We start from the raw sequence: 18,069 nt of genomic DNA, 5'->3' as shown, positions 1-18,069 counted from the left end.
TATTCCAGGCTGGGGGACTGCACGTGCAAATATTTTTAGGTAGAATTATGCCTGGTGAGCTTCAGAAACAGTGAACAGAAAAACAAACAAAACAGTAAGCAGGCCAGTGAGACTTAAGGGGTAAGGTAAACTGATCCTTTTGACCCTGCCTTCGCAGCAGTAGGCGGCTCTGGGCACGCCCCGCCCCGCCTACTCCGAAAGCGCCTGCGCCATTTAACCCCGCCGCGGCGCTACAGGCCATTCTGCACGCCTAGTGACGGTGATGGCGGATGTGTCCGAGAGGAAGCTACAGCTGTCAGTGATTTTGGCCTTCGCCTGCGGAGTGCTCGTGGGCTGGCAGGCGAACCGGCTGCGGAGGCGCTACCTGGACTGGAGAAAGCGGAGACTTCAGGACAAACTGGCGGTGATGCAGAAAAAACTGGACCTGGCCTGAGCCCCTTGCTTTGGGCCCCGGATGGCCCCAGCGTGGCCACCTTTCTTGCCCGCTTGGGGCCTGTAGCCTGAGCCGGGCTTGCCTCACACTCACCGCCTGCCGAGAGCCAGGCTCCTCCTGGAGTGTAGGTGAGTAGTACTTAGAGTGGCTCTTTGGAGTTGGGCCAATGTCTGGGGGCAAGGATGCCTTTTGGACATCTCACAGAAGGTGGCTTGCACCTGCATGCACCAAAAAGAAGAGAATGTTTTGTTTTCCCCAATAACTTGCACTTAGTGTCGTAGTTCAGTTCACTGCAGTGTATTTAATGGGAACGTCCTACCACGTGCAATATCTCACTGTTGGCAGTATTCAGCTTCAAAATGCAAATACTGGAAAGAACGAAGATTAAAAGAAAAATGGACCATGGAGGTGTTCCTGCTATCATTTTCCCCTCTTATCATTCTTTTCAATAATATTCTAGGTAGCACCATAGTACCTCTTTGCATTCCTGTTTTGTAATCTCCAGTCTGAATTCTTCGGTTATTGGTAGCCTAGTGGAGTGGAAAGAGCGGTGGCCTGAAAGTCAGGAGCCTTGCATCTAGTCCTGGCCTTTTCATCAGAGCTGTGCAAATTTTCAGGTTCTCAGTTTTCTTACCTGTAACACTAGATCTTCTGGTTCATGGTATAACTCTACAATAAGATAATTTGAAGTTAATGATTATGTATTTCTAAGTTTTTTCTCCCTCTTTTTTCTGTTGCCAACAGCATGTTGAAGATGGATACAAAGCACTGGACAGAAATCATTTCACCTTGTACTCTATGAATCAATTTTATTTTTAAAGTAAACATATTTCAAACATCTTAGAACTTTTTTTTAATAAAATAAAAATTGGCAATGAGGAGGCTGGGAAACTCCTGCCGTGCAGTTTACTGCATTAAGAGATCTGGGTTCTCAAACTAATATATTGGTATTTTTGAGCAGCTATCTTGATTTTGAGGGAATGTATGCAATTTCCTTGGTACAGTTGCAAATTAGAGTTGGGCCAGGTACCATATTGAGTCATTTTGGTCAGTTATTTTACTGGACCTGTTCAGGAAAGCAAGAAGCTATGTAAACACAACTGAGGTAAAGGTGATCTATGTGAAATTTGCACGTCTAAGAGCGACAACATACTGCCAGTACAGAGTAAAAGTTTCATTGGCAAAAATTTTGTTTGTTTCAGTATGGAATATACACGTAAAGGAGAAACTCTCTTGAATAGAGCTTAGTGATAAATCCCAACTATATCTAAAAATCAAGAGTAAGTGACCGAGTCCCTGGTTATTTTTTGATTTGCAAGAGGGTTTTATAGAACACTGCTCTTGTTTCTCTAAAGATTAATTTCGTGTCTTAGCAAATTTAATTGTAGCATCATGTTAACATAAGAAAAATCAGAAAAGTTGTTTCCACAGGAGGTTCCCCTCCTCCCCATTTACAGGGGTCATTATGCTTTGCTATTTCCAACTTTTGTTCATTCTGTGAATGCAGTACTTAAAGACTGAATTGCTGGTTCTTAGAGCTCTGTCCCATCCAGGCTGCAGTTTGCTGAAGTATACTAGTCGCCATTGCTCATTGAGGTTCTCTAGGACAAGGTAGGATTTCTTAAGGCACATGGTGCTCCGACAGTGTTGGTATATGCCCTGATGAACATCTTGGTTATTATGACTAGTTCTGCCTGTTCATAGGCTATGTTACGGGTGGACCTGGTCTATCCAATGTTGTTTCCTTTCCCATTACTTATGTGTAGCCCCTGACACATTGTTTCCCTCTCCTGTCTTACCTCAATGTTCTGTCATCCCTGCCTTTTTGGGCAATTGCTGCTTACCTGAAGTCCTGTCTAGGTCCTTATATGGTTTTCAGCCATACCATTCCACTCTTAATCTTCCTCTCGTTTTCTGCTTATTGCCTCTTTACACTGTGGCTGTTTGTCCCCAGCTCTATGGTGGGGAATTCCCCTTCGCATTGCCTCTGTCACCATTTTTCCTCTAGCTCTATACCCCTTGCCCTACTTATGTGTTTGTTTGTATGTTTCCCCAAAAATATCTCACATGGAGATGTTACCTTTTCCAGATTAGCTGAAATTGGCAGTAGGAGGCTGGGAGATGGGTTATGATGCCAGTTGTGTATCCTGGAAATGACAAATTGTTCACATATCGAAATACATGTTCCACCCCCCACCCTCACCCTACCCTGCCATTTGATGTTAATGCTGTTCCAAGACTCACAAGGAAAAAAATGCTTTTAACTCTGAATATGGTACAAAAAATGTATAAAATCAGCTCTTCCCATAAGCGGCCTGAGGTAACCTCTGAAAATGGTTCTCTATTCACTTGACCCAGAAAACCCCACAAAATGATGCAAATCAAAAGGTTCACATCTTCATGTTTACTTTAAGAACACTCATGAAAACTGCCCAGGCCATCAAGGGTATGCATATCTGAAAAGCTGCCAAGTATCTGAAGGATGTCACTTTACATAAGCAATGTGTGCCATTCCGTTGTTACAATGGTGGAGTTGGTAGATGTGCCCAGGCCAAACAATGGAATGGGGCTGGACACAAGGTCGGTGGCCTAAAAAGAGTGCTGAATTTTTGCTGCACATGCTTAAAAATGCAGAGAATAATGCTGAACTTAAGGGTTTAGATCTAGATTCTCTGGTCATTGAACACATCCAGGTAAACAAAGCTCCCAAGATGCAGTGCAGAACTTACAGAGCTCGTGGGCGAATTAACCCATACGTGAGCTTGCCTTGCCACATTGAGATAATCTTCACTTAAAAAGCAGATTATTCCTAAACCAGAAGAGAAGGTTATGCAGAAGAAAAAGATATCCTAGAAGAAACTGAAGAAACAAAAACTTATGGCCTGAGTAAATTTAGCATCAAATTCTAATAAACATAAAAGCAGAAAGAAAATGTATAAAATCAAAGTCATCTTTCCACCTGAGGTGAATAAGAATAATGAACTTTTTGTCATCCTTCTTCATTGCTCCTACATATACACATATGTAGGGGTTCGTTTTTATTTTTACCGACATAGAGTTAAACTATATTCATGACTAATTTTTGCACTTAAAATGTGGAAATCCCTACAAATCAGATACAGAATATTTTCTATTTATAGACATTTAAAATAAGGATTTCATAAACAGATGGTCTTTAGTGTTTTTTTTTTTTGCTTACCTCTTACAAGATAACTTAGAAGTACTAATTTATTAATCCATTTAAAAATATTTTACAGCACTTACCACTTTCTCATTTGTTACAGACATTTCTAATGGAACTACTATGTGGTATTTAAGTGAACTTTTAAGTACAAGCTGTAATGGAGAAATTAATTCAAAATAAAGACATGAGCTACAAAAAGCTGACAGTACCAAGTGCTGTCAAGGGCATGAAGAACACAACATACACTGATGGTAGAAAGTAAATCAGTACAACTTTGGGAAAATAGGCAGTATCCACTAAAGCTGTACATAAAACATACCCTGTGGCTCAGCTTTGTACATATATGGTCCTAAGTAGCTGCAATAGGCTTAAACTGGAAACTACTCAGGTGTCCCAACAACAGTAGAACAAAGGAGTGTATTAGAGTACATCACACAATGAAATCTCACAATGAACAAGCTACAACTACACACACTGATGATACACCTCACGAACATGTTGAGTGCAAAGCCCTACAAGATGCCAGGATACATAGCTAGTGTTTACTTTTGGGGGAGTGGAGGTAGGTAGAGACTAGGAGAAGGAGAAGAGTACTAGGGTGATGGTAATGTTTTGTATCCTAATCTGGGTGATGTTACATGGGGGTGTGTTCACTTGGAAAATTTAGTGAGGTGGACGCTTGTTACTTTTCTATATATTATACTTGAAGATAAAAGTACAAAATAGTATGGTAGTTGGGCCTGTATGTAATATATGTTAGTGTAGTTCCCTTGAAAAGTGAGCTCAAATAGCGGAAAGTGGACATTGGATTTTAAAGATTCAGTCCCACTTGGGAAAGTGTTAGTAAAATCTCCATTAGGGTAGGTGTAAAATGGGCATAATTACTTGCTCATAGGCTTGCTGTAGAACACAATCACCACCCTCACAGAATTCCGTATGGACAACGTGCAAAACTGAGGTGAAATGAAACTTCAGCAACACCCCAAATGGCAAAGAACTAAAATCACCTTTTGAAATGAAAGTATGCGCAACAGAACCGGGTATCCCATAAAGGCCATATTGGAAAACTACCCTTGCAATAAATTTTAAGAGTTTAAGGTGCTTAAATGGGGTAGCTTACTGTTCAGCAAAACTGGCATCAGAAAACCAATGCCGTGACACCGAGTCCCCCAGCGGGCATGTGAGAGCAATATTTCGGTATCGTGGGACACACTCTCCCACGCCGTGAGCATTCCCCCACCTCCACCCCAGCTGGCCAGGAAAAGACGACCACCTGGGCGGGAAGCCTGAGAGCTCGCGCCCTCTGGAGGAAGTGGGTACTCACACAGAAATAACCTCGTACTCCGCCCACCCAGACGCCCGGCGTCGAGCTGCGAGGCGGGCGCGCGCTGATGGCGTAACCCAGTGTCGTCACTTTCCGGGACCGCCGCCGCGGTTCCCCTGGTGACCGGCGCGCGCCCTGAACGGAGGTGAGGAAATGTTGCCTCGGCGGCCGCGGGACCCCCTGCAGTCGCTGCATCGCCGGGGCCAGGAGCTAAAGCAGCAGGTATCGTCCGGCTGTCCCGCGGGCTTGGACTGTGCGCTGGCGGGGCGATACCAGGGCACCCGAATCTTGGAAGCCAGCTCGACCCACAGACCTTCCCTTCTGTGATGCTCCCATTCCCAGTATCCCCTACCAAACCCGACCTTGGGGGCCAAACCTCCCGAAATCGTGACCTTCGACTGAGCACCCACCCTCTGCCCTCCCCCTAACATCTCAGTCTCAACCGGAGCACCTCCCTTAATCCACTTTACTTCTAACCCTAAACTTAACAGTAACCATTTCAAACCACCTCTACGCCAACACTATTCTCTACTCTCCAGGCCCCTTTTTCTTCAGCCCTGCTCCAATGGAAGCTGTTACTGCTTCACGTGAATTCAAGCAAAATAGAGGAGTCCTCACGTGTAAGGGCAAAGAACTGAACTAAAGAAATACAAATAACTCATACATGAAAAAAGTTAACTTCAAAGATAAGTAATTGCAAAGGAAATAAGATATCACCGACATTTTAAAATCCATAATACTCAGTACTGGGGAGAGTGCACTATCCAGGGTATAAGTTAACAGCATTTCTGGATAGCAGTTTGTAGCAAATATTCATACTCCTAAGCTGGACGATTACATTTCCAGGAGTTTACCATGCATCATCATCATCATCATCATCATCATCATCATCATCATAATAGGACAGATATTGATGTATAAAAGTATTCATCACAGTATTACTTATAAAGTAATAGACTGGATAAAAAATGATCAGTAATGGGGAATGGATACATAACTTAGGATAGGCTATAACACTGTGTTTAAAATTTTGTTAAAGAGATTTTAATGTGTTAGGGAGAGTGTGATAAAATGTCAGTTGAAGAAAAGAACATAAAATTGAATATACAATATTTCAATAAATTTTTACATATATGTAGAAAAGGGAAACATGGTAGAGTGGTCACTGGTAGCATGCTCCTATGTTTCTTTTAATCCTTTTTGGTATTTTCATAATTTTGAACACCAACTGTGAATTACTTTAAGAAATAAAAAGTACATAGTAATTAGTGGGTTGTTAATTTGTTTTCTGAAATTCTTACTTCACTTTGCTAATTTTACTTTTTAATTTTCATATAATCTATTACTAAGTGTTGTTTTCACTAAATAAAGTATTTTCTAATTTTTGGCAGACAAGATTTACTGAATGCTCATATTTTATCCAGTTTTGGACTTTCATTTAAAAAGTACCGAAGATTTGATGGATAAATATTTCTTCAGTGACTCCATTGGAATTACAGTAGCGCAACAAAAACAAAATGCTCAGTATAAATAAAATTAAAAACTCAATGAGGCATTGACTTAAACTAAACTTTGGCTAAATGCTTAATATGGTTCTGTATCTAATTTTAAATTTAATGGGATATTGGGAGAACCAGGAAAAATGTGAAAAGTAAACTACAAATATTGTTATGAAAACAAAGATGAAACAAAAACTATTAGGTTTATTTGATGTGGATTATTCAGCGTGAAGAATAGGCTCAGGAGCCTTTGGTACCCTGAACGTCTGAAAGAGCTCTTTGTGTGAGCAAATTTCTCCCCAGCCCCACAGAGGATCCCTGAAGTAAAACACAGAACAGATTTCCAACTTGGTGTCCAGGGGACAGGTGATCAAGAGCTCATGCCTATGATGACTCACTGTAACCAGGTGTGAGAATTTTGTAACCACTCAGGCAGATGCAAAATAGCAAGAGTAGAAAAGAAGATAGTGAACCTTTATTTTTCTTTCTTCATTCATTTTGTTTTCTCTCCATCATTTATAGAGAAGAACCCAACGAAAGTATGTGCCTCTTTTGTGGATACATTGGCAAAGTTAAATGTAGTGTTTGGAAAATACTAAGTCAAGTTAGTATTCATGAAATGAATACTAAGCAATAAGAAGGAATAAACTAATGATAACACAACAATATGAAGTATCTCAAAAATATGCTATGTGAAAGGATTACAGAAAAGGGTACATACTTTCTGGGAACTTTTCGGTGTAATTGTAATTTTCTATGATGGGGTTTGAGTTACACAGGTGTATGTGTTTGCCAGAACTCAGCAAATGTACACTTAAGATTTGTACATTTTTATTGTATGTAAATTTTACAGGAAATCTGAGCTCTAGTTAGCTATCCCCATGGCGCATTATTTAGAAGGAAATGCATTGATGATTTGCAGTTTACTTTGAAATATATAAAAATGAGATGGACTGATGAACCGATGGATCAAATAACTATAGTAAAATGTTAATGGTAGAATCTAGTTGGTGGGTATATGGTGTTCACTGTAAAATTTTTTCCACTTTATTGTATGTTTAAACGTGTTCATCATAAAATATTAGGAAAAAATGATTAGAGTTTTATTTTCTAAGGTTATATGGTATTTTACAATTGATATTTTAAACAATCTCCATTTATTGTAGGTTGATAGTTTGCTTTTTGAGAGTCGATTGAAAGGAGCTCTAGAAGCCAGTAAAAGGAGAGAGATTTACCAAAGGTAAAGCATACTAAATTTTATAAGCTTACTGAGAACTGTACTTGCATTTAAATGAGTGGTGTTTGCAGAATAGAAATTGTTTGAGGCATTATTTCTTTCCTTTTTTTTTTTTTTAATACAGTTCCTTAAAAAGGCAAAATGGAAAATAATCCTGAGGTAACAATGAATGAAATTTTCCAAAACGTATTCTTAAATATTTCTTGCAATTATCTATATCTACCAGGTCTAAATATTGATAAATGATAAGATTAAATAGAGAATTACAAATGTTAAAAAGATGAAACTTAATTTATTTTTTACTCTCTACCAAGCAGTATGGTCCACACTTGAGAAAGTTTTTCTTAATTTTTGCAATAACATCATGAGATGATTATTAATATAATGTAAAAAATTAAGGTTCACAGTGGTTAGTTAATATGTCTAACATCACTTTGCTATAAGACATTAAGAGCAGGGAGACAATACAAATGTTTTAAATCTAAAAACTGCAGAATTCAGTCAAGCAAGAGAAGGAACTTTCACTGAAATCTCAGTAGAGTCGCAAGCTTTGGTCCATTTGAACAAATGGAAGAATTATATTGTGGTTTAACTTGGATCTAGGAGAAAACAACCAAAACTTGAAGGTTGTGGACTTGCTTTCATGATAGCAACTATAAACACTGCTCAGAGTGAACCTTAGTGGTTTAGGCAGAGTTATGGTAGATCCTTGGCCTGTGTAGCCCCAATCCTGTGACCTGGTCAGAAATCTCTTAGTAATTCCACCAGGATGGTGACCTTAACTCCTTTGAGGTGGAAAAACTGTTTTCTTGGTGGATAACTTTTTTCATTTTGTTTTGACTTAAAACAAAACAACAAAACCCTGGGAAAGTTTAAAATGAAATAGTGTTTAAAATTATGTAGTCCTGATGAACGAAATTGAATTAGACTATTAATACTTTTGTATTAAGTTTAGGATATCGTTAAGATAATCTGAGTTTGGGATATTTAAGAGTATATAACAGTCAAAGGAATGTGATATTCATACTATTAGTTTAAATGATTCATTAGAATCATTTGAAAAAGTTTAACTTAAATCAGGCATTCAAAGTACTTAAAAGCAAAATAAAATTTATACAAATTTTAACATGCTGAAGGGAAGTTAATTAACTACATTTATTAGTAGGATTGATTAAGGAGTTTAGATCAAGTTGAATTAATCAAACAATGAAAAAAGTAAAGGTGATTGTACTTGCTTTACTAGATTTTTAAATCGAATAAAATTTATAGGCTGAATTTAGCCCTTATGTTTGATTGATAATTAGCTGGATATAAATTAAAAATAATTTCTACATAAATCTTTGAAGACACGGTCAGATTTCTTTGCGCCCAGTGATGCTAAGGTTGGGGACCATTCCTTTATAATGTGCGGAAAAACATTTATATGTGAATTTTTAAATGTAAGCCATATAATTGCTAATTGTTTTGCCTGCTTAAAGACTTATGTATGATTTTATAAAACTACTTTCTGGTTTTAACAGTAGAAAAATAAATATTTTTTTCTTTTTAAAAATTTAGGTGTATTCAGTTGAAACAGACAATTGATGAAAATAAAAATGCTCTTCAAAAATTAAACAAAGTAAGTATTATGATTAATTTCTTTTTACAAACATTTTCATGAAGTGGGACTTCATTAGAGTGGGGAAGTTCTTGGGTTTTCCTTAGTGGTAAAGTTGGACTGTAGTCAGTGCTGACTCGTCCAGCAGGCTTACTGAGTGTGAGCTTTAGAGCAGAAAAGCCAGGGCCTCAAATATTGATGAAAATTCGGCTTTGGTGAACTTACCTAGCACTGAGGACTCAGAAAATCCAGGAAAAAACTATTTTTATTTTTATATTGTGTGAGTTTTACATTTTACACTTTAGGATTGTTTTAATTTGAATTACATTGTGGGAGAGAGTACATAAGCTGGCTGAGGGTAAGTGGTCAATAAGCTGCTTCTATCACATGGCAGCTCTAACATCAGTGACTCTGCAGAAATAAAAGGAACTTATTCCTTGCATTGCCTTCAGGAATTTTTCTTTTAACATAAGCCTGAGCTTCAGGTAGGTACCAGGGCTAGAAGACTCACAAACATTTATAGTGGGAAGACATCTGCTATCCATGTCCTATGGTACTGCATCTGAGACAAGTGGTCACTGGGCAATACCTAGCAAAGAAACAAAACAAAAAATAAGTTATATAATTTCATTTTTCATTTGGTTTGCTTTCTAACATGATAATCTACATTTCTCTAGGGTAAGCATAGTCTCACACTGATCTTTACTTTGTCTTCTAGCATTTACTGGAGTTTTTTTCTTTTAAAATAAATATAATATGAAACTGAAATAAATTTTTCAGTGAAATGGGCTTATCTTCTCTCATAGGCTGATGAACTTGCACCTGTCGGAGACTATCATCAGAAAAAGGAAAAGGAGCACTATCTCTTGGATAAACTTACTTACCAGCTGCAGGAACTTGCCATGTCCTTAAGTGGAGAGAATATAACAGAGTAGGCTTTTTTCCTTCCTTCTTTTCAGATACTATGTCACCAGCACTTTTAATGTTTTACTCAGGATAAAGACACAGTAGTATAGCTATAAACAAATGTCAGCAATGGGATAATCAATTGACATTTGTTTATTGAGTGTGGTAGAAAGTGTGAGATCCCATGAGAGCTGTAAAGGATATCAGCCCCATTTGGTTGATGTTCAGTGACTTCAAACAGCTGTTGTGTATATTTTCTACTTCAGCAGAAAAACAATGCATGTTTCTGCCTCCAATTTTTAAAGAATATTTCTGAAAGGAGGAAATATGCAAGTAGATAATCCAAATAATTTTTCTGACATATCAACACTGACATTAACAACATCATCCTTTTTTTCTAACATTTGTTTATTTAGCTTATCAGATCTCTGCTTTTTTTCCACAACTAGATTATAAATTATCTGACAGCAAAATTATGACATCCTTTCTTTACACCTCTTATGGAATCTCACACTTTCTACTTTATATCTAGGAATGCTACATAGTATTTCAGCTGTATGTTTGGGGGCCACTTTCAGTGACAGAATTATCAAAAATAAGCACAAAAATGCAAAATTGGGGCACTTGTTTACAATATAAGAGTGGGGAAAATAAAAAGGCAGAATGTCATCTTTTTCAACTTCAGCCAGGAGCATTGCATCAGGAAATTCAGAATTTTTGCTGCTTTGCACACATCCCTGAATGACCACAAAAGCCCTGCAAGTATTGATTTGGGGTTACAGATAAATTTTAGCAAGTAGATGAATTTAAAAATACAGAATCCACAAATAATGAGGGTCGACTCTATGTAAAAGTAGAATATATGACAGCAGTGGCCCAGCGATAAACAGCCAGCAGGGTCCATGGAATGATATCATCTTAAAGTTCTTTCATTTTTGGTGAAATGTAATATTAATTCAGGTTAGACTGTGATAAGTTAGGGATGAATATTGTAATATCTAGAACAATCACTATCAAATAATAAAGAAGTACCTGATAAAAACAACATAAATGATAAAATGGAATACTAAAAATGACTCCACTTTAAAGATAAGCTTCTCTGACATATGCTGTAGGAGAGCAACGGTCTATATTTTGTTATATCCCAAGCACATAGTGTCTTTCACACAGTAGGTGCCCCATAAATATTTGAGGACTTTGCTGAATTGTAAATCAATAAGTAAAGCTCAGAGAGATTTAATGACTTATCCAAGCCGTATTATTTGAGCTCCTCTTTTCTCCTTCACCTTCCATTTTACTTCTTTTATTTTTCTAAAATGTCTTCCTCTTTACCTCCTTAATGCTGTTTTCCTAGTTTATCCTGTTGTCATTTGTCATTTTTAACAGCCACTTTTCCTTTAGTCCTTCCTCCAGTCCATTCCCCATGTTGTAGTTACCTTTCTAAAGTGCAGAGCAGATCCTGCCCTTCCTTTACTTCTTAGGGGCTGCCTTAGAGATGACACTCATGTGGGCATCATTCTGCATACCTCTTCACAGCTTCACCTTTCTTATTTCTCCAGCCTCGTCCTACCTCCTTAAGGTTCCCTGATTTTGAGCCTACTTTCTCTACTCCCTCTGCCTCCTTGCTGCTTACCTCTTTACCTGATAACTCCAACTCACCTCTCAAGACCTAATTCCGACTCTTTCTTGATCCTCACACAAGTGGTCTAGGTGTCCTCCTTGAGTTTCCTTAGTATCTTGTGTATACCTCTGTTGTACTACCTATTGAACTATGATGTAATTATCCATTTTCTGGATTGATTTGTTATAAGCTTCCAAGAATTGTATCAAGAATTGTGTCTGGTTTACCTTTGTATCCACTGGTTAGACATGGACCATCATCATCATAGATGACTTTTGTTAAAAGCTTGTTATATCCCACATATGAGTAAAATCATATAGTTCTCAACATTTTCTATCTGACTTGTTTTGCTTAGCATGGTAATCTCAAGATCCATCCATATTGCAAATGGCAGTATTTCATCTTTTCTGATGACTGAGTAATATTCCATTCTATAGATACACCACAGCTTCTTTATTCAGTCATCTATTGAATACATGTTTTCAAATTTTGGGGAGTAAATATCCAGAAGAGGGATTGCCGGGTGGTTTTTAATTTTTTGAGGAACCTCCATACTGTTTTTCATAGCAACTATGCCAATTTACATTCCCACCAGCAGTGTATGAGGGTTCCTTTTACCCCACAACCTCCCCAACACTTCTTATTACTTGTCTTGTTGATGATAGCCACTCTTACAGGTGTGAGATGGTATCTCATTGTGGTTTTGATTTGTATTTCCCTAATAGCTAGTGAAGTTGAGCTTCTTTTCAAGTGTCTGTTGGCCATTTGTATGTCTTCTTGGAAGAAGTGTCTCTTCAGGTCTTCTGCTCATTTTTTAATTCAATAGGTTCTTTTTTTAAATTTTTCCTAGTTCTATTTTTCATTTATTTATATTTTTATGGTGACACTGGTTAATGAAATCCAGTGTTTTATCTGTACACTTTAACTGTAAAGCATATATATATATACACTGTGTGTTCACCTCCCACAGTTAGATTTCTTTCTTTACCACATACGTGACACCCTTTACCCCATCTACCTCCCTACTCCCCACCACTCCCTACCCTCTGGTAACTACTAGTCTGTATTCCATATCCATGAGTCTCTGTTTGTTTGTCCTATTCATTTGTTGCTTTTAGGTTTATATCTCACATATAAGTGATATCATGTGTTTATCAACCTTTTCTGTCTGGCTTATTTCACTTGGCATGATTATCTCGAGGTCCATCCATGTTGTTGCAAAAGGCAGTATTACATCTCTTCTTATAGCTGAGTAATATTCCATTGTATATATGTACCACAGCTTCTTTATACAATCATCTATTGTAGGACACTTTGGTTGCTTCCATATCCTGACCAATAATGCTGCTATAAACATCGGTGTGCAAATATCTTTTCGGGTATGGGTTTTCAAATCTTTGGAGTAAATATCAAATAGAGGGATTGCTGGATCATATAGTAGATCAATTATTAGTTTTTGAGGAAACTTCGTACTGTTTTCCATAGTGACAGTACCAATTTGCAGTCCCACCAGCAGTGTATGAGGGTTCCTTTTTCTCCTCGTCCTCTCCAACATTTGTTATTACTTGTCCTGTTGATTATAGCTATTCTAACAGGTGTCAGGTGGTATCTCATTGTGGTTTTGATGTGCATTTCCCTAATAGCTAGTGATGTTGAACACCTTTTCATACATTTGTTGGCCATTTGTATGTCCTCTAGGGAGAAGTGTCTGTTCAGGTCCTCTGCCTATTTTTTGATTGGATCATTTTTTGTTGTTGTTATTGAGTTGTATGAGTTCTTTGTATATTTTGTATATTAGGCCCTTAGTGAAGGCATTGTTTGCAAATATCCTGTTCAGTTGGTTACCTCTTTTTCTTGTTGATGATTTTTTCTGCTGTGCTGAAGCTTTTTAGTTTGATATAGTCCAATTCATTTATTTTTGCTTTTACTTCCCTTGCCTTTGAGGTCACATTCATAAAATTCTCTCTACATTCAAAGTCCATGTTTTTTTCCTGAAATTTCATTGTTAGTATATAAGAATACAATGAATTTTTGTACATTGATTATGGTATCCCACAACTTTATTGTATTTGATTATTGTTTCTCTAGTTTTTTTTATTGGAGTCTTTAAGGTGTTCTATATATAGAATCATGTCACCTGCAAAAAGTGACAATTTGACACCTTTATTCTAAATTTGGATGCTTTTTATATCTTTCTCTTGTCTGATTTCTCTAGCTAGGACTTTCAATACTATATTGATTAAGGTTAGTGAGAGCAGGCAGCCTTGTCTTGTTCCCGATCTTAGAGGGAAAGCTTTTAATTCTTCACCATTAAGTATGATATTAGCTGAAGGTTCGTCATATAAGGACTTTATTATGTTGAGGTACTTTCATTATATACCCATTTTATTAAGTGTTTTGATATTAAGTGGATGCTTTGTCTTGTCAGATGCTTTTTCTGCATCTATTGATATGATCATGTGATTTTATCCTTCATTTTATGTGGTACTGTATCACACAGATCGATATGCGAATGTTGAACCATCCTTGTGCCCCTAGAATGAACTCCACTTGATCGTGATGTATAATGTTTTTAATGTATTGTTGTATTTGATTTGCTAGAATTTGGTTAGAGTTTTTGCTTCTGTATTCATTAGAGATATTGATCTGCAGTTTTCTTTTTTGTGTGGTATCAGGTGATGTTGGTCTCATTAAATGAATTAGGAAGTATTGCCTCTTCTTCAGCATTTTTGGAAGAGATTAAGAAGAACAGATATTAAATCATCTTTGAATGTTGGGTAGAATTCACTAGCAAAGCCATCTGGTCCTGAACTTTTACTTTTGGGAAGTTTTCGATGATTGTTTCAATTTCTTACTGTTGATCAGTCTATTTATATGTTCTACTTCTTTGTGATTCAGTCTAGGAATATTGTATATTTCTAAGAACTTGTTCATTTCTTCTAGGTTATTAAATTTGGTGGCATATAATCTTTCCTAGTAGTCTTGTATGATACTTTATATTTTGGTGGTATCTGTTGTAACTTCTCCTCTTTCAATTCTGAATTTGTTTGTGTCTTTTCTCTCTTTTCCTTACTGAATCTAGCCAGGGGTTTGTCAATTTTATTGATCTTTTGAAAGAACCAGCTTTATGCTGCATTAATTTTTTCTATTGCCTTTTTGTTCTCAATTGTATTTAATTCTGCTCTAATTTCGATTATTTCCTTCTGACTTTGAGGTTTGTTTGTTCTTCCTTTTCTAGTTTTTAAAGATATAATGTTAGGTTGTTTATTTGGGCATTTCTTGTTTCTTGAGATAAGTCTGTAATGATATGAACTTTCCTCTTATTACCACTTTTGCTGTTTCTCAAAAGTTTTGATATGTTGTACTTTCATTCTCATTTGTATCTCTTGATCTTTCATTTCCTCTTGATCTTTCATTTCCTCTTTGACCCAGTTGTTCGTTAGTAGCATGTTGTTTAATCTCCACATTTTTACGGTTTTCCCTTTTCTTTTTGCAGTTGATCTTCATTTTCAAAGCATTTTGGATGGAGAGTATGCTTGGTATGATTTCAATCATCTAAAATTTGTTTAAGCTAGTTTTGGGTCCCAAAATATGGTCTATCCTTGAGAATGTTCCATGTGCATTAAAGAATAATTTATTAGCTGGTATTTTAGGATGAAAGGCTCTGTAAATGTCAGTTATGTCCAGTTGGTCTAATGTGTCAATTAACATTGATATTTCCACATTGATTTTCTGTTTGGATGATATGTCCATAGTTGTCAATAGGGTATTTAGGTACCCTACTATAATTATGTATTTTTCCATTCCATCTTTAGTTTGTTATAGTTGCTTTAAATATTTGGTACTTCCTGATTGGGAGCATATATATTGATAAGTGTTATGTCTTCTTGGTGTATTGTCCTCTTTATCATTATCAGTGTCTATCATTGTCTCTTATAAACTTTTTTATCTTGAAGTCTATTTCGTCATATGTAAGTATGGCTATACCCACTTTTTGGGATGCCATTTGCTTGGCATATCTTCTTCCACCCTTTCACTTTGAGTCTACATTGGTCCTTGCAGCTGAGATGTGTCTCTTGAAGGCAGCATATGATTGGGTTTTGTTTATTGATGTAATCTGCTACTCTGTGCCTTTCTGTTGGTGAGTTCAGCCCATTTACGTTCAGGGCAATTATTTATTTATTTATTTATTTTAATTATGTTTTCAGGGGAACATAGGTTAATACAATTATATAATTTTCAATTGTACATTATCATTTGACATCTGTATATTCAATTGTGTGTTTAGCACCCAATTCCCGTTTCAAGTCCAGTTTCCTTCAACTACCATATATTTGATCCCCTTTACCCACCTCACCCTCCCCCATCCCCTTATATTTGATTCCCTTTATCTCTTCTACCTCCCCCCTCCTCCCTCCACCTCACTAGTAACCACTAGTCTATAGTCCTCTGGTAACTACTAGTCTATAGTCCATGTCCATGAGTCTCTGTTTGTTTGTCCTACTCATTTGTCGTAGGGAGATTATTTAAATATGAGATTTTCCTGTAGCCATTTTATCTTTAATTTTCTGGTAGCTTGGTGTCTCTTGCTTCTTTGCCCTTTTGTTTCTGTCTATTATTTTAGTGTGGTGATTTTTTTTCCCGTTCCCTCTTGCTTTATGTTATGTGTCTTAGTTCTGGATTTTTTGTGTGTGGTTGCCATTAAGTTTATGTAAAAGAAAATTACACATATGCAGTGATCCTTTTTTCTCCATGAGTTTTATCTCCATTGCTCTTTGCAAGTTCAGACCTTTATTCCCTCCCTTGTTCTGGTTTTGTTGTCTCAAATTGTACCTATTTATGCTGTGATTCCATTTCTGAGCTGCAGTAGCTATTGTCACCTAATTTTAAAATATGTTTACCTCCTTTAACCATTTTATATAATTTAAGTTTATAATACCCTATTTTGAATAAAGGTTGCAATTTCCTATTTCTGTCTGTTGTTAGTCATCTTACACAAGGTTTTGTATCCTTTTGGTCTTTTTGTTTCAGGTATAAAAACCTTCTTCGGTATTACCTGTAATGCAAGCCTTAGGGTAGAAAAACTCAGCTTCTCTAAGAATTTTTTTACTACTCCTTCATATCTAAAGGAGAACTTTGCTAGATATAATATTCTTAGTGGGTAATTTCTCTCTTTCAATAGTTTAAATATTTGATTCCACTCCCTCCTAGCTTACAGAGTTTCTGCTAAAAAATCTGATGATAACCTAATGGATTCTTCTTTGTAGGTCTTCTTTCCCTGGATACCTTGAGAATTCTATCATTGTCATTAATTTTTGACAGTTTTAATATAATGTGTCTAGAAGAAGGCCTTTTTGGATTGAGATAATTATGGTGTTCTGTTTGCCCTTGGATTTGAGGATCCATTTCTTTTCATAAGTTTAGGAAGTTCTTGTTGACTGTTTGAATAGGCTCTCTGTTCCTTTCTCCCTCACTCTTCCTTCTGGTATAACAATTATTCTTATATTGCTCTTTCTGATGGTGTCAGATAGTGCTTGTAGAGTTTACTTTTACTCTCAAGTCTTCCTCTTCTGTGTCATTTCCAGATTTCTGTCTTCAAAGTCACTAATTCTTTCTTCCATCTGGTCGGCTCTAAGCTTGCTACTTCATTCTTCATATCCTTTATTGAATTCTTCAGCTTTGGAATTTCTATTTGGTTCTTTCTTAGAATTTCATTCTCTTTGGAAAGTATTTCTATTGTTTGTTGATTTTGTTTCTGAGTTCGTTAAACTGCCTATTGAGTTTTCTTGCATCTCATTAATTTTTTTCAGAATTACAGTCTTGAAATCTCTGTCATTTAGGCCTTTTGAGCCACGTTTCTCTTGCTTGGGTCCACTTCCATGTCTGGAAGTGTACTTTCTCTTCTCATAAAGCTTTTCTTTTCTGCTGTGAAAAAAAAATCTCTGTCATTTAAATTGCATATTTTTATACCTTTAAGTTTATTTTCCGGAGACTTTTCATTTTCTTTCTGAGCTGCCTTGTCATCTTGATTGTTTATGGTATTTAATAGATTATTTCTTTGCTTAGGCATTTATGGGAATGAATTCTGTTTTCTAAAAAATTTTATTAGTATCGATAGTACTCCCTCATTAGCAGGTTGATAAGAAGAGGTTTTTCTTTTGGTTTTCAGTAGGTATTGCACAAGCCTCCTCCACCACCTCGACTTCCCAGATCTCTACTGTGTGGCAGAAAAAAAAAAAATGTTCTTTGTTTCCTGGGGAGGTGTGTG

At 36.7% G+C, this 18,069-nt stretch overlaps 2 protein-coding genes and 1 pseudogene across 5 annotated transcripts in view; all 3 read left to right on the top strand.

Annotated features, from left to right (window-relative positions):
• The first annotated feature begins 225 nt into the window (after positions 1–225).
• On the top strand, positions 226–1,308 carry LOC118610018 (mitoregulin). The gene is made up of 2 exons (XM_036229807.1): positions 226–561; positions 1,178–1,308. The coding sequence occupies exon 1, from the start codon at positions 263–265 to the stop codon at positions 431–433; it is 171 nt and encodes a 56-aa protein (XP_036085700.1). The 5' UTR covers positions 226–262; the 3' UTR covers positions 434–561; positions 1,178–1,308.
• NPHP1 (nephrocystin 1) overlaps positions 432–18,069 on the top strand; it is an 80,354-nt gene continuing 62,716 nt past the window's right edge. The window contains exons 1-5 of one of the 4 annotated variants that reach the window (XM_036229806.1): positions 5,095–5,163; positions 6,752–6,847; positions 7,607–7,680; positions 9,235–9,295; positions 10,081–10,205. In XM_036229806.1, the coding sequence (XP_036085699.1) occupies positions 5,095–5,163; positions 6,752–6,847; positions 7,607–7,680; positions 9,235–9,295; positions 10,081–10,205 (425 nt within the window). Of the gene's footprint in view, positions 562–3,721; positions 5,164–6,751; positions 6,848–7,606; positions 7,681–9,234; positions 9,296–10,080; positions 10,206–18,069 lie in introns of those variants that run through there. The other 3 variants (XM_036229805.1, XM_016134519.2, XM_036229804.1) reach the window with 3 other exon arrangements.
• Positions 2,834–3,600, top strand: LOC107504883 (annotated as a pseudogene).

This window comes from Rousettus aegyptiacus, unplaced genomic scaffold (assembly GCF_014176215.1).
Source record: "Rousettus aegyptiacus isolate mRouAeg1 unplaced genomic scaffold, mRouAeg1.p scaffold_m13_p_12, whole genome shotgun sequence".
NCBI lineage: Eukaryota > Metazoa > Chordata > Mammalia > Chiroptera > Pteropodidae > Rousettus > Rousettus aegyptiacus.
Note: the sequence above shows the minus strand (reverse complement) of the source record. Positions and strands in the feature narration are given on the sequence as shown.